The sequence below is a fragment of the Colias eurytheme genome, chromosome 11 (assembly GCF_061535395.1).
Source record: "Colias eurytheme isolate Ceu_HAF_F1 chromosome 11, ilColEury1 Martin Lab GWU primary, whole genome shotgun sequence".
Taxonomy (NCBI): Eukaryota; Metazoa; Arthropoda; class Insecta; order Lepidoptera; family Pieridae; genus Colias; species Colias eurytheme.
Window position 1 is genome coordinate 9292270 of NC_142990.1, and position 25964 is coordinate 9318233.

At 34.9% G+C, this 25964-nt stretch overlaps 1 protein-coding gene and 1 long non-coding RNA gene across 2 annotated transcripts in view; one reads left to right on the plus strand and one right to left on the minus strand.

Moving 5' to 3' along the window:
- The window catches only part of cdi (serine/threonine kinase), a 103666-nt gene extending 82055 nt beyond the window's left edge, over window positions 1–21611 (plus strand). The window contains exons 2-9 of the mRNA XM_090106766.1: window positions 9055–9176; window positions 12799–13000; window positions 13288–13373; window positions 14718–14847; window positions 15254–15379; window positions 15680–15795; window positions 16192–16295; window positions 16629–21611. Coding sequence (XP_089962892.1) covers window positions 9055–9176; window positions 12799–13000; window positions 13288–13373; window positions 14718–14847; window positions 15254–15379; window positions 15680–15795; window positions 16192–16295; window positions 16629–17938 — 2196 coding nt within the window. The 3' untranslated portion in view covers window positions 17939–21611. The remainder of the gene's footprint in view (window positions 1–9054; window positions 9177–12798; window positions 13001–13287; window positions 13374–14717; window positions 14848–15253; window positions 15380–15679; window positions 15796–16191; window positions 16296–16628) is intronic.
- Window positions 21612–21895: 284 nt separating this feature from the next.
- On the minus strand, window positions 21896–24104 carry LOC149904788 (uncharacterized). Its single transcript, XR_016457202.1, has 4 exons — window positions 23942–24104; window positions 23516–23689; window positions 22362–22590; window positions 21896–22062 (listed from the first exon to the last, which is right to left on the minus strand). It is a non-coding gene; the product is annotated as an uncharacterized LOC149904788 (long non-coding RNA).
- Between the last annotated feature and the right edge of the window lie 1860 nt (window positions 24105–25964).

Here is a 25964-nt window from a genome sequence, read left to right on the forward strand (position 1 = left end):
GATTTGTAAAGTTGATATGCCGTATTATATTTCTGCCTTGAATGGAATTCATTCCGATTAAGGTATTACTTATTTCTGTACAAAGTAAAGTTGTGGCTTGTCATTAGCATACAAATTGGAGTTAATATTGTGTTTCCTTTGTCTCTGCAAAATTACTGTAACTCAAAAACATAAGTATTATTACTTACAGAAATTACTAAAGAAACGTAACAAATTGTTAGTTTAAAATGATGTCTCGTTAGTTTTGAGTGATTATTCGTATATTTTACAGTTTTTCAAATAGAATGTTTGGTATTGTGAAGCATTTTGTGTGAATGGACGGAACAACAAAGCGTCAGGTGCAATGTACCGATTGTTTTGGGGGTTTGCGGGACGTTTCGCTCGTTGAGACTTATTGCTCATATACATAACAATATCATCGATATAAAATGAGTAAATATTTTTTCATAGAGATTTAAAATATTTAGCTAAACGAATTTGGGTGTTAGTATTCTGGTAAATGAATTGTGAATAAGTTAAATTTTTATGAACGGATATCTGAAAAGAAAGATACCATAATTATTTTGAATATCAATTTAAAAAAAATTTAGGTATCAACTGGTGAATTTATTTTCATTAAATTTAATTAACTCTGCGACACGGTCTATTTGTGTCTAGAATTTTCTTCAATGTTCTGCATACCTATCTCTTTTATCTCAACACATACGTCATTATAATTGGATTTACCTAAAAATGAAACACGATAAGAGTTTTGAATATAAGAATTGTTTTTTTTTTTTTCTTTATAAATTTCTTAATAAATATTATAAATACATATATAAATTTGCCAGTCTGCATAATAGATTTGCCAATATCTCACTGATATCCTGATCAATAAAAAACCGTTAAAAAAATGATTTCTCAGTTTCTTACAGTAGCGGAAAATCTCTATCCTACACGACTCTGAATGAAGTTCTTATAATATTTTCCCTTCAAAGAAATATACCCACAGTACATCACATGTGAAATTCATCTTCCCAACGTTTCACATGACACGGGATTTACCTCAAACACGCAATATCCATTAGTTATACAGAAATCAGTAGGTTTGCGAAACATGTATTCAAAATAAGGAACCACAAAAAGATAGGAAAATAAAGGAAAGGAAAAAAGAAGCTGTTGTATTAGATTGATGGTACAATCAAATCAAATCAAATCAAATCAAATCATTTATTTATTTCTCCTCACAATTCCCAATCACATAAATTAATCTACATGCATACAAAATTATCAAACAATAAGCTGGAGTTGGAGGAGCTGGTGTCTGAAATGGGTTTTAACCGGTATCACAGATCACCAGGTCCCCGCCCTCGGAACCAAAATACAATTACAAAAATATGTTACACATAATTCAAAAGTTTGTGGTTAGGTAGTGAGAACGACATAAGTTTATTGTTATTTAAAATTTACACAATAAAAATTAAAAATATACCTACATATGTGTTTGTGTGTTGTGTGTGTGTGTGTGTGTGTGTGTGTTTGTGTGTGTGTGTGTGCTGTGTGTGTATGTGTGTGTGTTGTGAGTGTGTGTGTGTGCGCGCGTTTATGTTTGTGTGTCATACATATTTTAAAATTCATCCATTTGTTTATTTATATTTTAAATAAATAATTTACACTGAAAGCAATTTTTATCATTTTACCTACTGTAATAAATAATTTATTATTATATTATTCATATTTACTAACATCACAAATTTCATAATTTAAAGCAAGTTTTCTGTAGCAGCATAATCCAATTTTTGAATCCATTCCTTTACCACACGTTTACACTTGTCAGTTGTTAGTGAAAAAATTGAGAGAATTTCGTTTAATTTATTGTAGATATTAGGGCCCTGGTAACAAAAAAAGCGATGTGAAAATTTTGTACTAAACTTATTTGTTTCACAATAAATAAGTTCTGTCTCTTCTGTCATATTGGATATTTTACGAACTGATTGATAAAATTAGAATTATATCAGTAGGTACACAACAGCGGTTTCTTATTTACACCCTTGTTTTAGAAGTCCCAAGTACGTCACTATCAAAATATTTAAAGTAAATTAATTATTTTAAAAGACTTATCTGTTCACTGAAACACCGACAGCGCTATTCGCGATTAAAAAAATTAATTTGATTCTCCCATGGATTCCGAATCGGCAACACATCCCTGCAGTTACATGTAGCGAGATAAAAAGATTTGCTCCAAGATAAGCGTTGGATCTTACGGTAAACAGGATTGCTGTCTTATCGCTTGCATGTACGACGCCATCGTTCTATTTTTATAGACCATTTTATTGAGTTTGTTTTGTGCAACTATGTTACGTTGTGAGTTGGCTGCAGGCAGGAATATGTGAGTTGGTTGTTATGTTAATACAATTTTTGTGGAAATTATTTGGGCAATAGATGTCACAGTGCTAGTAACTTAAGACAAGTTTAATTTCAGTTTTGGCAACACTAGAGATATGTTGTTTACGTATAATGTATTAAGGCTGCAGTCTAGCAAAATTGCGTTTTCAACAAGTTATTTGACAATTTTTTCCCGGCTAATGAAATGATAAACTGATTTTTTTTTTCTTGTTTATCAATTAGTGTTATATACGCAATGCGCGTGAATTTTTTCACATTTGTAAAGTTACTTTATGTTACCTTAATCAGGCCTTCAAGATAAGTCTCTTTCCCCCAAAGACATTTCGAGCTAAGTTTGTGCACTCACTACGTTGCAACCGATTACAATTTACACAATCTGATCAGCGCATTATTATCCTTATATAGTCGTTATTAAAAACTGCTGAATACAATTGCCGAAAAACTTATGATTTTCTTAATTAGAACGTTATAAATTCATTAAATTTCCCATTTTTTGCCTTACAAAATCTATTGATAAATACTGCTAAAAGTTATTTTTTCCATTAATTTATCCGAGTTGGTTGAAGACCAATGAGTATTAATCCTTTAAAAATTTTTTTTTTGAATTTTGATAATTCTTTAAATATTAAAAAATATTTAAAATAATTAGGAAAAATCCTAGCGAATTTCTTTAGTCGCGCTCCTTGGGCCGGAGCGTTCTGACGTGTGCTCTACGCTCGATTTTCCTTCATACCGAAGTGAAAGTTGCTCTACTTCATTAAATTTAATATTTTTGTTAATTGATTATTTTTATCTTAGTTTTGTGCAAATATTCTTGTTTTTAAACATTTGATTTCGATATGGAAAATAAACGAAAAAATACGCGTGTAACTACTAGAAAAAAAATTATCTTCGAACATAAAGTTAATGAAACCAAATAGATTGCAAAGGTGATTGGCAACAATTTCTTTCTTTTACGGGGTGTCAGTAAAGGGATGTATATTTCTTTAAAACTAAAGTAAGCTCATAAATTTTCTTATAATATAATTTTTTTGAAGTTCCAAAAATGTTTATTTTTCGTTTGAGAAATACGAAATATAATATAAACTTGTATTGAGAACTTGAACTTCCCAAGTTCATCCGGGGAAATCCCCATACGGGGAAAATGATTTGTTTACTCCAAAATTGATCCGAGGTGTTTTAATTTTTTTTTCTAGTCATTTTCAACGTAGCGGCATGTTGTTTGATTATTAATTTTGTAACTTAAATACAGGATGTTGGTTTTATATTCTGATCTTACAGACGCGCTGACAAATTTAGTCCGCCATTTCTAGTTTAGTCCACCAACTCTAAGTACCAATATTAAAACGAATGGATTATCATCACATCATCAAAACTCAGATGTAATGGAAGATCACAATAACATAGAAAATTCAGTGGGTGTTGAGAACTAAACAAACACAAGTAACAGAGACGCGAAGAATAAAAAAAGAGGACGAAAACGATAATTCGTTGATGCTTTCCCTTTTCGACGTATTGTTAGGGTACATCACCAATCTGCAAAAAACAAAACTGATGATTCCCAATTGCTGATTAAAAATGAAAAACAAATAATCGACAACAGTGGTGAAAATTTGCTGATCACAATGAAACATCCTTCAGTGGTAGCAGATTTACTCATTTAAAATGTATCGGTGAACAGCGTAAAGGAGAGGAGGACAGGAAAACATTATGAATGTGGATGGTGGATTGTATACAGGGTGTAATCGATAAGTATGTGCAGGCGATTATGACGTTATTATTGCAGGTATCAAAAAACTTAAAACTGATATCGAAATTACTTTACCTAATGAGCAAAATGACAATAATAACTTTTTAAAAGTATAACGAGAAATATCTAAAAAATTTACTTTATACACTCCCATATCAAAAAGGGAAAATGGGACTAGTAGAAGTTAAATGTCTAATTCCGGCAAAAGACATGAATGCGGAAGATGCGGTTAAAAAAAATTTAATATTTGAAATACAATGCAAAAAATAACACTTTTGTCATAGATAAGAATCATGACTATTTTTTCCAAATTCAGGGACAACTAAACGTTGCAGAAGCAGAAGTCTGCTTATTTGCTGTTTGGACTGGAGTGAATCATTCGTTAAAAATAGAATATATAAAAAAGTATGTAACGTTTAGGCAAAATAAAATGATGGACCATTATCAAGATTTTACATAAATTGCCTACTGTCAGAATTGATTGATTCGAGACTTCAGCATTCGATGCCCATCAAGGACCCATCCTATATCATTCAAGCGATTGAAAAAAAAGAGATAAATCCAGTGCAACCGATCATCAAGCATCAGAATGCTAGCAAAAGATTTATTAGGTTTATCAATATAAATCTATATATTATACATACATAATATAATAAATCTGTAGAAGACGCGAAGACTGACATCCGCGCGGACGGAGTCGCGGGCGGAAGCTAGTCAGAAATAAATATCTTTTGTTTTCATTTGCGTATTTTTCTATTTTATAATTTTTTAACACAAACATTACATTTTTTTTATCATACAGGGTGTCCCACTGTTGGTATACTAAGCTCAAAGGAGGTTATAGTTTTGCATACGCTGAGTACGTAAAAAATACTTATAAAATTCCAGACGCATTTTTTTTTTCAAATAAATGAATTCTTAAAACTCTATGTGTACACCCATAACAAGCAACCCGCCCAACTTTGCCACCAGCACGTGAGCTATCGTTTAAGATTATGTTTTCATAGACAAAATGCTCACATTAGATAAGCGGTATATGCCGGCTGCGCGAAGCTAGAGAAGAAAACATGAATTTTCAGGAAAAATTTAGCAAAAAATTTTTGACGTAATTTTGTTGTTTAAGTATTTTTTACGTGATCAGTGTATGCAAAACTACAAGACCCTTCGCGCTTAGTATACCAATAGTGGGACACCCTGTATATGTACAAAATTTGTTTATCCGCTTTATTAGTTAAACTGAACAACTTTCACTAAGAAACTTAGGTCGAAAAAAATGTATAGAGTTATGCATTTTGTATGGAAAGCTTATTTTTTTTTATATTTCCTCCAAATTTCTTTGTAAAAATTGATCAGTTATATAAACATGAAGTTGAAGATATCAATAGAAAGTATTCGCAAATTTTGTGTACTGATAAAAAAAATCACCCGGTGTAATTTTCACGAAAATTGTTTCAAATTGTCATTTTTGGTACTTATTACGAATATTAAATTATACGAATGATTAAATTTTTAAAAATTAAGTGGAGCAACTTTCCCTTAGTACATTTGTATTATTTACATATAGGATGACAGGATGCATTTGTTTGCACTACTAGACCAAGCCCTTAAGAAATTGATCGTTCTGGAAATAACCGGAATATGTGGGTAATTTGTAAACATTACTCTGTTATAGGAAAAGTAATTGCTATCCTAACAATTAGCAATATTATTATCATCCGACATTTCAGCTGTTAATGTTAGTTATTTAGTGTAACGAGCTTCTGCAGCTCCCTCCATATATAAGCTTCAGCTTAATGTTTATCTATCATTCCAACACTACTTCTCGCTTTCCTTACTTAATTCATTCCTTTACATCTATTAACATATTACACATATAAATATAACAATGAAAAACCATATAAAGTAGAGTAATTACATCCATTTGGCTCGTAATATACGCATTATATTATCTCAAGTGTATTCTCAGCCGGCTAGACGATGGTTATTAATTGCACTTATCGATAAAAAAATCTATGAGATTGTCGAGAGGAGATATCGTATCGCTGTTTACTGGGTCGGGTCAAGTGGACTTTTTGTACTTGGTTAAAGGCATGTCCACACACTACGCGTTTGTGTGGTGTAGCTTTTTTATTGGGTTATGGATACTGCAAATGTTTGATGTAATTAAATTGACATAATTATTTAAAAGTTGTAATTAATGACTTCTTTTTGGTATATCAGCTAGGCTTTACTTTAAGTGGAAAAAAAACATACCTAGCCACTCAGGAATTCTACTAAGTATCAATCTACTAGTGAGTATGTTCAACATCGAGTCGGGTCGAGTGGATAGTTTTGGAGCTTATTTAGCACAAACAAACAAACATTTCCTCTAACATTAATATCTATAGAAAAACGCGTAACATAGGATGGTGTTCTTAAAGCATGTTTGGGTGACTATTAACTAACAAAATTTCTCACTAGTCAGAACTCTATGTATCGAATATATTTGCATATATCGCTTATTGGTAGTGGCATTTAGCGCCACTTCGATGAATGCGTGGGTGTCTCTTACTGTTCATGTTTCCTACGATGATTTTAATACTTAATTTGACGGTAGATTGTTGAGGTGATTGACCTCTCCAATTCTCCATGTAAAGTTTTTTTTATCTGTACTCTTCCATAGATATATTTCTATTATTCAACGACTCAGAAAAAAGTAACTTTTAGATTACTAATATAAACTTCATGTGAAAATGGTAAGCACTTCTTTTAAAAAAAGTATCGTTTTAAAATGAAATTTGAGAATGTAGTTCATTTAAAAAAATTATTTGCGGTCTGTCCATAATTTGTGTGTGTCTTATCATGATAGATATCTAATTTAGAGATTTATTCAAAGTTCAAAATTTATGTATTCGTGAAACAATTTTATTGCCCATACTATACTAAAACTATGAAATTATAATTACCAAACTCCATTACCACCCACATGTCAATCATTTATAGCCTATAATGTCTTTATAGAATGCAATTAAATTAATTGAAGCGAATTATTGGCCCCTTATTATTGACAATTAACACATGAGATAGATTTATGAGTGATAACACGTGAAGTACGCTTATCATAACACTTGAAGAGAACGTGCCATACTGGCGCAGTGCCCATATTTGTATTGTGTAATCCATTCATAGCATTTCTTTTTGATAATAAAACAGACTAGCTGTGCTCCGCGGTTTCACCCGCATTGCTCCGATCCTGTTGGTCTTAGCGTGATAATAATTATAAATATAGCCTATAGCCTTCCTCGATAAATGGGCTATTTAACACTGAAAGAATTTTTCAAATCGGACCAAAAGTTCCTGAGATTAGCGCGTTCAAACAAACAAACTCTTCAGCTTTATAATATTAGTATAGATATAGTATCATCGGCAGAACATATGTGTTCCCACTGCTGGGACACAGGCCTCCTATGAGGATTCAGGCCATAATCCATCACGCTTGCCAAGTGCAGGTTGGCAAATGTCAAATGTCGAACTTTTTGATACATTGGTTTTTCTCGAACTTCGTCTGTTCTCGAACCCACGTTTTATCGATTTGAAGTCCTCGGCACTGAGCCATTAGAAATAAGGCAATCTTAATTATACACCATGTGCCAGTTGGATACATGCGTCGTACAAATTATAGTTAGTAAAATTATTTTCAAAAGTGTGTCATTAGAACGGTAATAAATCCCACTCTCAGATTAATTTTCTACTGAATTCTTCTTTTTACTACCTCGTCATCTACAAAAGTTTCCAAATTAAATAGTTATTAGATTATACAATTAGGTATAATTTATTCGAAATCTCTTTAAGTATCTACGTATACTTACACAGTCAAGTCAATTCAAAACTTTACTACTAAACTGTTTCGATTTAGATAAAATTTTCACAAACGTAAATTATTTCAATTTAGTTTCTATTGGAATGTTTACAGCAAGTATCAGATGTTAGTTTATAATATAGAGCATTTCGTGCAACACTGGAAATCTAGAATCCGACCACGTCACGACCTACATGTATTCGTATAGCAATAAAGCAGTGTTTACGATCATCTCATTTCTATGTTATTTATTTATTTTATTATGAGAAAAATACGTGAAATTATATCTGTCTTAATCCTGCAGCGTCAGATAGTGAGCTATAAAGATAACTTCTTCTTTTTTTTGTATAAATAAGTATTTCATAGATGTTGGTATAAATAAGAGGTGTTCGTATTTTCACAAAATGATAATATTTCCACCCGTAAAGTAGGAAGTAGGTACTCGTGTTATAAGTCGTTTAATTAGTAACATATTTATTTGATAACTAAGAATATTTCCTTTATATATTACATCATAATACGTAAAGTAATGAATTGACTTTAAAATAAACCTTGAATAAAAATTAAAAACCATTTTAAACATTCTAGATGTTTCAATTCAAATGAATCGCAAATCGTTTTAAGTTATTAACTTAAGTTCAACTTGTGTTAGAAGAAGAACGATTAGCATTAGCGACTATTGCATTATTATCACCGTTATTAACCCAGTTATTTTCTAAAGCATTTATTTATTGGTAATTAACGAAATTTTGTCATATATATTGTTATGTTGTAATTTTTTTAATCTTTAAAAAACAACATAGTTGCAATTGACCCGGATTTATACAGGTTCACGAAGGACACTCATAATATACTTATAGAACTGTCAAATAAATTTAGCTGAAAATACATGACCTACAAATAGATAAAGCATCTAACTCTCATACCTATATTAATCGATGTGCGAAAAGAATAGGTTTTTTTTTTCACATATTAAATGAGGTGTACCGCTGTAAGCCCAAACTCTCATAATCTACATCCTAAAAACGTTACTATAATAAGAGTTATTTCACATATTAAACGTTTTTGTTATGAATTCCAGGTGTCACATAAGACGTCAGGCAAAGTGATGGTGCTGAAGATGAACCAGCAGCGGGCCAACCGGCCCAACATGCTGCGGGAAGTTCAACTGATGAACAAACTGAAACATCCTAATATTTTAGGGTAAGCATCTAAATTAATGAGTACTAAGTACTAACCCATACTAATAAGTAATAAGTAACAATAAGTAATAGAAGTAAAATTGAAGCTGTGGTAGATGAGCAAGCGGCTAAACCCGCGTAGTCAAAGGAAAACTCGCATAGTTCCTGTGAGACTTTCGCGAAAAACATATCCTAGCATTGTACTAAATGACACCAGTTCAGTGGTTTAGGCGTGACGAAGAGTCAGAGCTACTTGCACATTTATGATTTTATAAGTAGTAGGGAATTTATCATCTACAGAGTGTCAAACTAATGTTAATGTTTTACCTTTAATTTGGTAGCTAGATTCCATAAATCATTGCCATAAAGTTACGACCCAAACATCGTAAAATATCAATATATTGACACACGATAATAAGCCTCCGATAGTGTTTACTTACCGCACAAAGAAAACGACGACCCGCCACCCGTTCTTCATACAAATTCGTGTTTATTTTAAGAGTCAATATCGACTTAACTGAATCGCATTCTTGGTGCTATATGTCATACTGTAAACTCGGTGTTACATGAAGGTTAAGAGGACGATCAGTATGGTAATGAAATGAAAATTGACATGCATATTTGGCGTGCATTTTAAGACAGAAGAAAGAAAAGTATGAAAGAAACAACTTTAAAATGCAAAGAATTAGAATTAGAATTCGAAAAAATAAACACGGTAAGAAGGTAAGGTATGAAGGCGTAGCGACTTTTCCCCAACGATATGATTATTGTGAATAATCATCTGTATTATCGCATTAAAGAATGTGAAAGAAAACTGAATCGTCGTATTGTGGTTAGTTGCTATGCCATTAACAATAAATTTGGTACGAAATCGTTAATCTAATCAAAATGCCAACTCAACTTTTTCCCCAAACCGCAACCGCGCGTGTGAATCCGCGGAAAAAGAGCAATTGTTATATAATTCGAAATCAACAGACATGACTCGTCTCATCATTACAGACAAAACATCCCATTTCCTTGTTTGCGTAATATTTCTTAGCGAGATCGTGTCATCCCGAACAATGGTGGCACTGTCTTCGCATTTCGCTTCATTTCCTCGTCTTTTCGGAAGTAAAAAAAACAATGCATTTCACTGCTCATTGTTGGGTAACTCTCGTCCCAGTTAGAGATTTTTATTTACATCACAAAGTTTGAACTTTGAACGTCACCCAACGGCACTATTTCGTTTGTACAACTCGATATTAGCATTCCGAGCTCTTAAAAGGTTCCCGCCGAGTGTTGGTCAGAGCTTAGCGTTTTCATTAATGGAATTTTACTTCGTACTGCATTTCTTTTCTTCTTTTCAATTTGCATAATTATTTATGATGTTAATTAACTAGGAGCAGTTTTTTCGCTTACTAAAGCCAATACCAACTAAGCCTTTCGTAAATTATAATTATTAAAAGTTTGCACCGTGTCTGGTTTTTTAGAAGTTAAAAAAAAATAAATAAAAAAAACCAGTCATATATGTAGTGCATAAAAATATAACTAGACAATACATATGCACACGTCTGTTGATAACTGGTGAAAGGCTTGATAACAAGCGACTTAGTTTTAATTTGAATTACGTATAGGTAGTTGCGCACGTATTATTTCGTCATGTTATATACCTAGCACTGTTGAAATTTGTTTTTCATATTAAAATTTAATGCCTTATCTAAGCGTGGCCTTGTTCCGGTATGGCATTATAATTTAGCTAAGGATTTTATCTCTTCCTTATATTTTACCTGCCTGCTCAGAAATGAATTATAAATAACCTTTTTAAAGGCAAATAAGAAGATTTATAAAATAGTGATTTGATATTATCTTACTAGAAATTATGCTGTCTCAATTAACGAACACAGTTCATTAAAACTGAATTGCTTTTGTTCATAATATTAATTATTAACAATGTACTAAATTTACGGCGTTTTTTGCATACAACATTATCAATTTTGCCATGATACAATTGTATCGATGGTTATGTACTTCCTGGCCCCTGGGATTCATAGACTTTCTATTGCGTGCGAACTGAATCCATCGAATGTGTTTTTATGGTGGTTGAATTGTAATTGGGCCCTGCTTAGATGGCGATCGCACGCGACGCTTAATTGTCGTTTTGCATTGGCTTGATGGACACAGGTCTGAGACACCGGTTTCAGTTGCGTGATGGCTCATAGATAATGGTAGAATGTATTGGGTATCGACGGAGTTGTTTCGTAGACATGTAGGTGACTGATTTAGATAGTACTGGCAAATAAACAGTTATTGCCTATTGACTATATACAGAATGGGAATATGTATCCCGATTTCGGCGGATTTGTTTTTGTTATTGATTTCGCTTTTAATATGTCTGACAAAACTTGTTCACTACTTTGTATATTGAACTGATTTTCAAACATTCGCCATTGGCCCTTGATTTTTATTTTCGTCGTCAAATAATCTTATATGAAAAAAATAAACAAAACGTATCGTAGACGTATCGTCGGTATCGTCCTGCTACACAAAAAAATGGGACAATAATCATTAACGACAATAATGCACAAGTGAAACTTTTTATTTAATAGCAGTCTCTGTCTACTATTTTACTGCAAGTCATAAAACAATATTAATTATTATTTTCTTCAAGAATAGTTATTTAAGCGTTGTTTTAAAAGAAAACGTGCCTATGAATTTTTGATAAGACTTGAACGAGTGTCAGAAGGTCAAACATCGCTTAGGTATCCTTGTTTATACATTTTCCTCGTAATATTTTATTTTTATTTTATCACGTTTTCTAGAATCGTTTTGTTTTTCTTTTTTATAAGATGATAATGAAAATTCTATAAATAATCCATACTATATAATATTATAAATGCGAAAGTAACTCTGTCTGTCTGTCTGTTATTCAATCACGCCTTAACTACTGAACCAATTTGCATGAAATTTGGTATAGAGATATTTTGATATCCGAGAAAGGACATAGGCTACTTTTTATCCCGGGAAATAGGATAGGTTTTATCCCGGAAATCCCACGGGAACGGGAACTATGCGGGTTTTTCTTTGACTGCGCGGGCGAAGCTGCGGGTGGAAAGCTAGTATTGTTATATTTTAATTTGTAAGGGTACCTACTTGATCGATTGACCAAGTATAGTATATAGTAGTAGGTATTGAGATAATTACGATAAAATTAAAAAGCGATCAAATCGGTTTAAATAAATTGCGCACTATAACGAGAGGCGTCGTAAACGTTAAATTAATATTGATTGAGTACCGATAAGTAATATGTTAATTATCAAATAACATTTTGATATATTTTTTAAATTAATTCAAGTTCTAAAAGTAATTAAAAATTTATTTCCGCATACTCAACAAATTAGCATTCATGTTTAATGTGTTTTTTTTTATTACTTATAAATAATTTTGTTTAGTAATTACCAAGTATTTATTTTAAAACAACAATTTCAAATAGGAAAATACCAAAAAACCATGGTATACGTACTACGTATTCCTCTATTCGTAACACAAAAAAAAAGTCGTACGATTAAACATGCAAGGTGACGCGGCAGGTTCCAAAACTGAAATAGCCCTAATGATCTTCCTTCCATAGAAATGACGTTATAATGAAAAGTTCCTAAACGTTACAGATTTATGGGTGTATGCGTCCACGAAGGCCAACTGCACGCGCTCACGGAGTTCATGGAGGGTGGTTCCCTGGAGCAGGTGATACTGAGCAGGCCGCCGGAGCCCCTGCCGCAGCCGCTGCGCGTGTCGCTCGCCGCCGACATGGCGGAGGGCTTGATGTACCTGCACTCGCTGGGCGTGTTCCACAGAGATCTTACTGCTAAGGTAAGTTTTCTCGACCGTCCAAGACCATTTGCAAAAGGTGTAGGGCCTTTGTAAAGCTGTTGCCTTCTCTGAAGGTGTAAGAGATACGGAATGAATTGACGATAGGGCTAAAGTTAGACAAAGGAAAGAAAAGCTGGCATTACATTTTATAATACAGCTATAATATAATAATAGAATGTTTTGCTTTTCTTTAGTCATATGTTTAAGTGAGTTAAGTCGATGTGATTTAAATACATAATCTATTCTGTTAGAAACTAAACTGATGAAATGTATTTTTTATTTTTCAGAACGTATTATTAAGAAAAAAACCTGACGGTGAATACACCGCTGTAGTTGCGGATTTCGGTTTGGCAGCTAAAATACCTCATCCAATGTAAGTTGAATAATTATTTATTACTAATGAACAAAAAAATACTTAAATCAGAAAAATACTTTAACCAAATAAATCGCTATCGTCTGGTCTTTGAACTGCCTTGCGGTCAACGATACCGCCTTCGCAATTAAACGTCTATTACCCCTAAAAATATGAGCCATACATGATTAGCGCCTATTAAATCATCAATACAACGCGTCTGTCCCTACTGCTATAATCTCATTAAGAGGCCAGCAATTAAACCGACCCATCGTATAAATGAGAAAGCTAGACACGCGAGTTTGCGTGCGTATTGTATCATTTGTCAAGTTTGGACGATCCATCAAGGTGCCGTTTCGTAAGAACCACCCTTCACTTTTATTTGCGATGCGTGATGATTCGCGGAAACGGACTGGTCTAAGGAAATGTGGAGTGTGACTCGGCTTTAATGTGATTATAAGACACTTATGTAATGGTCCCATTTTTAGGGTTCCGTAGCCAAAATGGCAAAAACGGAACCCTTATAGTTTCGTCATGTCCGTCTGTCCGTCTGTCCGTCTGTCCGTCTGTCACAGCCGATTTACTCGGAAACTATAAGTACTACAGTGATGAAATTTGATGGGAATATGTGTTGTATGAACCGCTACAAAAATATGACACTAAATAGTAAAAAAAAGAATTGGGGGTGGGGCCCCCCATACATGTAACTGAGGGATGAAATTTTTTTTTTCGATGTACATACCCGTGTGGGGTATCAATGGAAAGGTCTTTTAAAATGATATAAAGTTTTCTAAAAAACATTTTTCTTAAAGTGAACGGTTTTTGAGATATCAGCTCTCAAAGTCGTAAAAAGTATGTCCCCCCCCCTCTATTTTTATAACTACGGGGTATAAAATTCTAAAAAAAATAGAGGTGATGCATGCTAATTAACTCTTTCAACGATTTTTGGTTTGATCAAAGTATCTCTTATAGTTTTTGAGATAGGTTGATTTAACTGTAATTTATTATATTTGCTGCTACGGAACCCTTTGTGCGCGAGCCCGACTCGCACTTGGCCGGTTTATTGTTTGGAATGAATGTGTACATTTTTCTACGTGATGATAATTTCACCACTTACTATAAAAATATTATGTACTTCCAATCTTCTGCTCAAAATTTAAGTTGGTTCAAGCTAAGAGTGCTTAAAAGCAAGTTCGGTTTCAAAAAATAAAATAAATTCTCACATGATCTTGAAGTAACTTAATATCAGTGTATTGAAAAAAATATATATAAACACTGAAATGCATTCAAATCCCTTTAAAATTTTTCAAATTTCTGAAAAAAAATTCACCCAAATTTAATATTATTTCCCTACAAACGTTGCAGGAACGGCTACCGGCTGCCCAGCGTCGGTTCGCCGTGGTGGATGTCGCCCGAGTGCCTGCGCGGCCGATGGTACGACAACCGCTCCGATATATTCTCGTATGGGATCATACTGTGCCAGCTTATCGCCAGAGTGAGTAGTTTTTTATAATAGAGCAAATGTTGTTCGTTTTTTCTATGGAGTAAGAAAAAGTCAAAGAACTTGTGCCGATTATATTAATAAAAAATTTGGCTTCGGTTGCTCTAATTAATATATTATCTAAAACCAATATGAAATTTATCTAATGTATAATTTTCTGTCCAATTGTATTATATCACTATAAACTACTATTTGACCATACTACTCCGTCTGCTCTATGCAACCTATAATAATAATTAATTGTTCTTAGTGTTATAAGTTATAAGCCTTTCTTTGAAGTGGCCAATTTAAGACAAAAATAAAATTTTCCGTCCTACCTCAAATTGTTCTATCAAACAATCAAACAAACTCTTCAATTCTATAAGAAATGTGTTTATTAATACATTTTTATTTATTCCAGGTGGACGCCGACCCTGACGTGCTGCCGCGCACGGACAATTTCGGTCTCAACTACATGGCGTTCGTGGAACTGTGCGACGAGCACACAGTGCCTGAGTTCCTTAGACTCGCCTTCAATTGTTGCATTGTGAGTATATAGCTACGAACATAAATATTTGAGTTTGATAAAAAAATTGTAAAGTACAGTACCTTTGGCACATAACTTTGCAGGGTTTTGGTGGGGATAAGTTCGTGGTATCGTGGTGGAAACTGGACCCTTTTATGTCTCTTCATATTAAAAATTGAGACTAAAAACTTGTGCGCATCGAATGACTATTGCCAATTTACGTGTCCAAGATACATTGTATTATTTATTTTTCGCGTTTACCATTAATTTAAGTTTAACAACCGAAAAGCACACAATAAGAATTCTAAAATGATATTCCAGTACGAGCCCAAGGCGCGGCCGCTATTCCCGGACATAGTGAGCAAGCTCGCCGAGATCAAGGAGGGGCTCGACGACGCCGCCTGGGGCTGCCACACGCCCAACACTTCATACGACAGGTGCGTTATAATATTATTTGTTTTTTTTGGGGATTTTTTCGTTACGCGTGACATTTTTCCGTTACGCACCATCTTTATCTTATCCCTACCACGCATGATTAAACGTAATTCTGTGAGTTGCATATAGTAATTTTTTTTTAAATAAGGTCATAAGAAAGTTTCACTTCTTTCGTGTGTACACTAGTATACCGCACACATTTTTTATTTTTTTATATTGAATTTTGAAAATTTGCTACAAAGCTGTATATTTTTAAAAAGTTTGAATTTTTGTATATTTTAACTGTAGGGTGTGACTTTATTTATTTTTTTGTATTATCAATAGCTTAATTATTATATTTCTAACGCATTTGTTTATATATAAATTGCTATAAATTATCTATTATTGATGTGTTACAGTGAGGAGGCAGACTCGTCAGGCGCTCGGTCTTGCAGCGCGGCGTCCTCGTGGCGCCGTCCGTTACGCATGCGCTCTGAGAGTGCACACACACACCGCGATCAACGTGAGTTATATGTTTTTTTATATGCTATTGTAAGAACTTAATTTCATTGTAATAAATTATTTTTTGTTCATATTCTTGTAACAATAACTAAAACTAACAATTAAAAAATATGAAATATTGTTTAGAATACATTTTTTGATTGTACTGACCGATGCATTAAACAAGTCAAAAGTTTAGTTTAACTAAAAAGTGTGATAATATTGGTGTAGGTATTATGTATATGTAATGGTAAATTTTAATGTATATTATAATAAGTTAAAATTTACCATTACTTAGAAAGTTTGATAATAGTTGATTATGGTTTAAAAGAATGTGTTATCGTTGGTGTTGCAGGCAGCGCGGCGCACCGGCGCTCGCTGTCGGAGCTGGAGTGGGCGTGGCGCGCGGCGGGCGGCGGCGCTATGGGCGCGGCGCACCGCTCGGCCTGCGCGCTGCCGCCCGCGCCGCCCGCGCCGCCGCGCCTGGCGCGCCTGCACCGCCTGGCGCACATCATGCTGCTGCGCGACACGCACGCCGCGCCGCGCCCCGCCGCGCGCGCGCTGCACTCGTTCCGCGGCGTGCACAAGATCCTCGAGCCGGCGCCGCACCGCTGCTCCAGCGGCGACCCGCCCGCGCTGTTCCCGCCCGCGCCCGCCGCGCCCGACGCCGACGAGCCGCGCTCCGCCTCGCTGCCGCCCTCGCCCGTGTTCTCGCGCCGCGCGCCCGACCTCGACAAGAGCGACTCGGCCGAGCTGCGGCGCCGCGGCTCCTGCGAGAGCGGCATCTTCTCGGTCGCCAACGAGGACTTCTGCGCGCACCCGAGCTACGGCGCCATGTGCCCGTGCTCGCTGATGGGCTGCCCGCGCTGCTGGTGGTGGCGCCGCGACGACGACGAGGAGCGCTCGCTGGACGAGTTCGACGAGCGGCCGCGCCTGCGCGCCTGCGGCGACTGCCTGGCGGGCTACGAGCGCCTGCTGCGCCGCCGCGCGCCGCCCGACGAGCCGCCGTCCGCCGTGAGCTCGCTGCGCAGCCTGGAGGACGAGGAGCGGGAGGAGGCGTCGCCGTTCCTGTGCGGGCTGCCCGACGGTGACGACAGCTCGCGCGAGTACCACGTGCTGACGCGCTGCTGCTGCGCCGGGCGCTGCGCCGAGGGCTGCGCCGCGCACCGCCCGCTGGCGCCCGACGAGCTGCGCCGCGTGCTGCCGCGCGGGCTGTGCTTCCCGGCGCCGCTGCTGTCGGCCTGCAAGCGCACCTCCAGCGTGTACACGGACAGCTCGGAGGACGTCGCGTCGCTCGGCTCGGACAGCCTGTACGACGACCGCGTCCCGCGCCACGTGCGCTCCGCGCAGATCTCCAAGATCGTCGAGTACTTCGAGCGGAAGGGCGCCGACTTCAAGTGCGACAAGTTCAAGGGGCAGCGGCTCAAGATGGGCGGGCTCGGCGGCAAGTTGGAGATGCTGCAGTTCGGCAGGGGAGAGAAGACTGAGAAGGAGTACTTCGTGGACGTGAAGCACCGCGGGGGCGTGGCGGGTGGCGGGGCGGGGGGGGCCCGCATGGAGGCGCGGGGCGAGGAGGGCTGCGGCCGCAAGTGCGCGGCGCAGCGCCTGCAGGTGTGCGAGGGCGCCGTCAAGTCCAAGCTGCCGCTGTTCGACAAGAAGTCATAGCGGCGGGGCGCCGGGCCCGAGCGGCGCCCCAGCCACTGAGGGCGCCGCCGCGCCTCTGTCTTGTGTCAAATTTGGTGACTTCCAATTGTAGCGTGTAACAGAATTTTAAAGATATTTATATTCGCAAATAATATACATATACAACTAAAAGAGCGATATTATATGATCGGTATGCGCGTCGTCGAGCAGTATTTCCGAGGCTAGTGCCAATTTATACGGTGACATGTTTAGGGACGATACGTCGAGTGACTCGTTCCGCGTCCGTCTGACTGAGGGCGCCGTTGTGACGTCACGAAGCGGTAAACTAATTCGACTCTACCGTCGCAGTGGCCTACGCCCTATTGGGGACTTAGTGAAAATATTATGTGAAAACGTCGATTTAGTTATACCCCGGGATGTGTATTTTTCTTACTTAATTAATGGAGGCGGTGGACGCCGTGTAAATAATTATTTAGATTAATTCCGGTTAATAATTTATATACAGATAATAATTTAATTTATGTATACAGTATTACGTTATTACTTGCCAGTTCACATTAGGTGTATATATGTTTAAAATCCGTAAGTTATTTGCTTTATTTTTCATGTTAATATTCGAAAGTGGCAACGTCGAAGCGCTTACGTGGATTTTTATTTTCTATTTTGTCTGAAGCTTATGTTTACAAAATTTTCAAATAAATTTATACTTGTTTCGTTTATTTTTGCGGCCTCCGATCCGAGGTTGAGTGAATTCGTCCTGAAAGTTGAACAAAATTATTTATACATCGGTGTCGCGTGCCTAGTCTTATACAGCGCGTCACTTAGTCCAACTTTAGTGAATATATAGATTAATCGCACTTAGGCATAGATAGGGGAGAAAAAATTGGTTTATACTAGTTAATAATTTATTTTTCTTTCGATGCGTGTATAAAGTATTGACGATTCTAACTAACTCTAAATATCTGTATCATCATATCCTTTAACTCCAATATAATATGTACAAATTTGTGTCAAATCAAAAAAGCCAATCAATCGAATAACTTGACGGAGATTTTGAATATATAAAATTTCTCTAAGGACCTCTGATTTGATTAATTTTACTCCTTTTTGAGGTGAAATTTATATTTTTCTTATTTGTACTGATGACAAAGTGTATCGAAAATAATCACCGTCAAGTATTATGAAAATAGTTATTAATAAATTATCTTAGAATATTAAAGATCATTATAATCGATTGAATACATATTTTTGTCATAATCATCATCGTCAGGGTATTTGGAAAATGTAAATATTGTATATTTAATTATATTACAGAAATATCCCGAACGGACGTGTTTAGAATTTAGTGCCAAAACAGATTTCCTAAGTATATCCATAGAAACCACCTTGGTTGAATTCAGTCGGGATTTTAAGTATGTACTATTTTATGAAAAAGTCATAATTTTTTTTCGTTTGACCAAAACAACCAGATGATATTTTCTCTCTTTCTATCGTTCAAAAATTACCTATGTTAGAGTAAGACGGATTGCTTTTCAAGTAGTCTTTCTCTCTCTTGCGAATGCTATTTTTGGGACATAGAAGGATAACATAATATAGAAATATTTCAAGTTTTGTCATAAAGTTTCTTCAAACACATTCATTTTAATTATTTTAGTAATTGTGGACAATAAAAACCATAAAATATGTGGTAACATAGCAAGACTTAAAATCCCGATTGAATCAACATTTCCTACTATTGTGAATCCTTCGATTAGCTGCTGTTTTTCTATGATTTCGTTTTAAAATGTTTACATTTTATCTGGTTTCTTTGTGCTAGAATATTATCCGTCCAGGTAATTAATGATATATTGTTTGTAAGGATGGTTGAATTTACACATGTAAAATAGTATCTATTGAAACAGGAATAAAGTTGGTTTTCCTTCTTAACATTTTTTTATTAACGCGTAATCTCAACTGTCCTTAACAATATATTTATCATTTGTTATATTTCACATTTCAATTTCATATAGTCAATTAAAATCATTGTAAAACATGGTTGATGTTTTTAAACCTGTATTTTTACATTTTCCTTTGTTTACTGTTGTAACTTTCTTTTGTGGCCATTTATATACAATAAATCGTTAATTCAACGTCATGTATGAAAATGTGGAGAAATGCTGTTTTTTCAGTAATATACATAATATTCTGTTTAAGACTGGTTATAATTACTATTGACGGTTCATTTATATTTATAGAAATGTACCTGTTTAAAATAACATCATGAAACATGTTGTAAACTCAAATGGGATTTTGAATATAATTTTCTTGAACTGATGTACTGTTACGAATAAATTGAAAAGATTAAAAGTCATTTTTAATAAGAATGACTTTGTTTTTTATCAATTTATTAGTATAAAGTTAGGAAATATTATGGTCACATGGACGTTTGCCTTTCGCTATAAGGCAGCTACTTTCTGATTGACAATAATTTTTAGCATTGTAATATCAGTACATATAAAACTTTGGAAGTATTTAAGAACTTGAGTAACATGGATAAATTACTCTTTAAGACGGTTTATTTCTGTGGAGAATAGACTGAGAAAATATCATCTTTTCTAATGTTAAGTAATTAATTAACAACGTATCTTTGTTAATTTTAATTGTTTACTTTTGTCTATTACAATAAATAGAATAATTGGTATAATAACATGGTACCTTGATTTCAATTGTTACACTGCAAGACAGAGATAACATATGTTTTTCCTTATTTCTATCCTTTTCTTCTCGAAAAAAGACCAACGTTATTAACCTTTTTAAAAGAGAGTAAAGTTGCTAGTCTTCTTGATGCTGGTCTATTTTCTCAGTCTCTTCTAGAAACCACATGAGATATAAATTGTTTAGTTCTAACTTCTCATGGAACATTCCATTTGTCGCATCGTTAGAGTATTGGAAGAAAAACACAACATTATAATAAAAAATGCATTATACACAAATCACTTACTATTAAGTGATGATATTAACATTCTTTTCTGCTTAAAGTTTATGAATTCTAATTCTTATCCTGCAAAAATTACAAACTAACATTTGTTATGCAAAAAAAATGGCCTAAATATCATATAGGTTTTTTCAAAATGTAAGACAAGTACAGATTTTTTCACCAATTCTCTCACCATGTCGATGGAATGTTCTCGTTAATACACATTTTTAACTCATCCATGAGTTATTCGATCACAGTACTTAACATAACGTGGTTACTTCACCAACTTGCCACTACAATGTTTACAAAGCATATCAGTTTCAAGAGTGTTAACTCTAGTTATTTTTGTAGGGAAACTAGTTTTAAATACACGGCCTATGATGAGATTTGTAATACTCCCGGTTTCTATTGATCATCTGAATAACGCTCTTAAGAACTATTAAAAGTAAATATACCTAGAAAATTCGATCACAAATTGTTGTTTATGACCTTGAAACGATTTTCAATAGAAATTGGGAGTGTTATATTGAATCTCAGTCGACGTGGCTCGTGTGAACTTAACGATAAGTTATATTGTATATGATAGTTAACGTTCCTTGTTTAAGGCACTAACTTTTACTTAGAACATTTCGTTACGGTTGTGTCAAGCCCGGGTTTGCAATAGTTATACATAGTTGAGCCAATGAGGCAGATGATGGATAATTTGTAAAAGGTGGTAATAAATATATTTTGTTTCAATTTGCTGTTTTCTTTCATTCCCTATAACTATTATAAAGGCGAAAGTTGGTATGGATGTTTGTTACTCTTTCACGTAAAAACTACTGAACCGATTACAATGAAATTTAGCACACATATAGAGGGTAACTTGGATTAACACATAGGATAGGTTTTATCCCGGAAATCCCACGAGAACGGGAACTATGCGGGTTTTCCTTTGAAAACGCGGGCGAAGCCGCGGGCGGAAATCTAGTTCCCTATAAAGATTGGTCTTGGTAGGTAGTAAATAAAAAATATCATTATTTTAATCAATGTTTAATTGAACCATATTTGAATTCAGTAACAGTTAAAATATATTTTAAAGTAATTAAGGGATTATAACGAAATTGGTTGACACTGAGAAAATATTTCACAAAACACAATGTTTTCATGTATCGCAACGACAGGGTTTGAAGGGCTCTGGAGCGCTTTTCTGAAAAATAAAATTACCGTTAGAACAATTACGTTTACCTTAAAAATAAATGAGCATATCTAATAGAATTAGTGGTGAATATGGATAGTGTATGATAATTATTGATTCTTGAAAAATTAAAATTAATATAGTGATGACAAGTTATTTCTATAGTTACATGAAAATAAAATATATTCGTAGTCTGAGATATATACTGAGAAACATAGGGAAATCTTAATAATACCGAATTCATTTAACTTTGATATCGAATATCGAAAAAGTCAGACTTTTATGATTTATCCCAGTGTACTACAACTTACCGGCTCAAAACCATCACACGGGCCCTTATCACCCAGTCCCAGGAACTTTTTAATTTCTTCATATTTCTTATAAACCAGGCCAGCCATTAGAAACAGCGAGCCTCCGATTAACGGCAAAATGTTATCACCGAACAGTAGGGCTCCGAGGCTAGCGAGGAAGCCCGGCGGGGGAGGGGGGGACGTGCCTCGGGACCGCGCCGCCCTTAACCTCCTCTCCCTTTCCTCGGCGCTAGAAATCACAGATTATATTAGAAGTCTTTATACTTAAGTTATAGTCTACATATTCAATATACTTAATACCTACAGAGACTAGTAGTCCGCTCGCTACGCCATGGTATCTACATATATCAACATATACTTAACCAACGATGAAAGAATGTTTGTAATCGGTACAGTAGTTCCCAGAAATCTTTGCCGTAGTTCTTGAGGTTAGCGCGTTCAAGTAAACAATCAAACTCTCCAGTTGTATAATATTATTATATTAGTATCTAAGATATAAATTAAATATTAAGAACCATATCGATACTATATCATTATTAGCTAAGTAATGCATAGTTACCTTTTTATACCTCATCTCAAAAGAATAAATAATTTGGAAAATCCAAAAGTGCACGCCTCATAATTTTTTTTTAATAAATATTTATTAATTATTATTTTTGTTTATTTAATAACAATTATACCACATCGAATCAGACCCTGAAAAATGAAAGGGTTCTATTCCTGAGCATACTCAAGCGTAAGAGAAAAAAAAAGACTCGATTAGTAAAGTATTTCGGTCGCTATCGTGTACTAACAAGAAAAAGGATCCGCACATACAGACACACGGACGTCCAAGACAGAACTTTTTTAAACTGTTTTTTAACTAGTTTAAATAACAAAAATGACATCAAAAATATCATGAACGTTAAAAATAGTGTTTTTTCTTAATATGTGTGTGTATGTATTATCTTACAAGTGCAATGTATGATACATAAAGACATTTTAAGTTTGAAAAATCAGATGTTTTGCGCGAAGTGACAGTAGTACCCACCTCAACGCTTCGCTTATGAGGCGTGCAATAAATCATCATAGCGTTTACGTATTTGCAAGACGCTTTTTTCAAAATAGAAAGTGAAGAAATTAGGACTAGCAAAATAAACGCATTATGTACTTACCAATCACACATTGCATTGGTGTTTCTTCAATGTTATTTGGATTTCAGCCACTGCATTATTGTTGTTTATTGTTCTATTGCTTTTAACAATTAAGACATTGTCCTGCGACAGCCGTGGAGGACTTGAGTTTCTTCTTTTCTGTCAGTGTCTTAACTTGTCTGGATGAATGTGACACTACAAAGGTTTGAATACAAAAATCAATTGATCGATATTATGTATACCTAAAAATTGCCTCTTTCTAGAAAATGAAAAAAAACGCTGTTATCGATTACATTATTTCAAATTAGGTAGGTAGTTACGTTCGCGTTACGTTACTGCTATAACTATTTATAAATATTTAAAAATTAAACAACAGAATACGTTTTTTAGTTTCAAGGAAATATTAAAATAAAGCAAACAAGATTTAAGACTTGAGATTTTACTCACGATTCCCTCCCCTTTCTTACAAGAACATTTATAATTCCTAACTCCAATATTATGCTGATAGTTGCTGTAGGGGCCGCCGCCGCAGAATGCCTTATAGAGTAGAGCGAGGAGACCAGCGCCCACCACCAGGCCAGCAGCTATGGGCACCCAGCTATCCCGACTGCTCATCTTATGCCTAGACACATACAATATCATATTTCTAGATATTTAAAACCACCCTATTTATCTATTTTACTTTTACAATGCTATATATTTATGTATTCTCTGAGCAAAGTTTGGACTTCACAGCTATTTCTGAGACCTACCGCATATAATAATTTATTATAATGCTAATAATTATATAGTCGAAGGTCGGCCGTTTCGGAGGTGTTTAGTTACCAACACATCCGGGCACGAGAATTTTAACTACATACATATTAAAGTAATGAAACTTATTATGCTGACGGGTATTTTTATTAATATTGTTTGATCATATGATGGATAGCCGATTTTTATCTTCATATAACTTTATGTACCTACCTATAAATATTTAAAACTAGAGGTCCGCCCCGGCTTCGCCCGTGGTACATATTTCGCAATAAAAGGTAGCCTATGTCCTTTCTCGGGTATCAAAATATCTCCATACCAAATTTCATGCAAATTGGTTCAGTAGTTTAGGCGTGATTGAGTAACAGACAGACAGAGTTACTTTCGCATTTATTATATTACTTATTAGTATGTATATTCACATGCAATTCAAAGAACCTTTCAAATGTTTTTCATTATTTTAACTGTTACGTAATATTCTAAGACTTGTTTAGGGAGATAGTCAAATCCTACAGTTGTTATTTCAACATTATTTTCTTGAATCTTGTCATTTGATCAAATCCATCAAATCACTTAGGTCTTAGCAATCTTAGGAATAAGACCAATCTGGGTTATTATGAATTTCCCTTCGACCTATAGATACACATCTCATAAGTCATAAAGAATGAAACCTTTAAAATGCATATACCTATAAATATTAGAATTCGATAACTTTAACTCCGCGCATAATTTTAAATTGTAACCATCGAGATATATGCGATGATTGTAACGAATTATTATTTTCCGTCAAGTCTTCATAATCATATGTACCTATAGGTACAAAGTCTACAATCTACTTACATCAATAGGAAACTGTTTTTTCTACGTAAACGAACAAACATTTTAATGTAATTAGTTACTTTGCTGAGTAAAAAAGCTTATCACTAAGTTCTCATGAATAGGCGTTGTCGTTGGTGTTTGGTGGTAGGTACATACTATGCCGAATATTCAATTCTTCAACTTAATGAATTTAATTTATATAACAAAATACCTTTGAAAGAATTAGTGATGAATAATGCTTTTAATACCTATCGGTTAATATCGTTTAGTAAATAAAATTCCTGCACACTTTAGTCTTTAGCGCTGTTAATATAAATGTTTATAAACCACTTTACGGATAGATATTGTGTTCTATCATCACCAATTCTAATATGATTGTATGATATTCTTTTAACTATATAGGTATAAGTTTATGTAATTATATAAAGAAGAAAGATACGAAACACATAAGTACCTATCTATTAAATTGAATTAGGTATACCTAATATCAACGGTCCAAACAGTTTTGGGATAATATAAATTTTTGATCTTGATTTTATAAGTAGGGTTTAACAATCGTATTAGTTATGTATAATTTAAAATCTTATTTTATTATTAACGACGAGAAAACTAATTATAATTTATAACATCAACTAAAAGTTTGGAGAATCCAAAAGTGCAAGACTCATTACTCATTCCGAAAAGAAGATTATAAGTAATTTTAGTTTTCCAATATGCTAAATAATATCACCATTTGCAATATCAATCTCCGCATAGTAGATCTACAGCTAATAAAATAAAAAAAAGACGTGTGGCACTCGGGGACTGCCGCGGTGAGGCTATTGTGCCCTATTATACATTATACTCTTTGAGCTAATGCATAGCATGCGCCATATGCCTTCAAGCCACACCTCCGTGT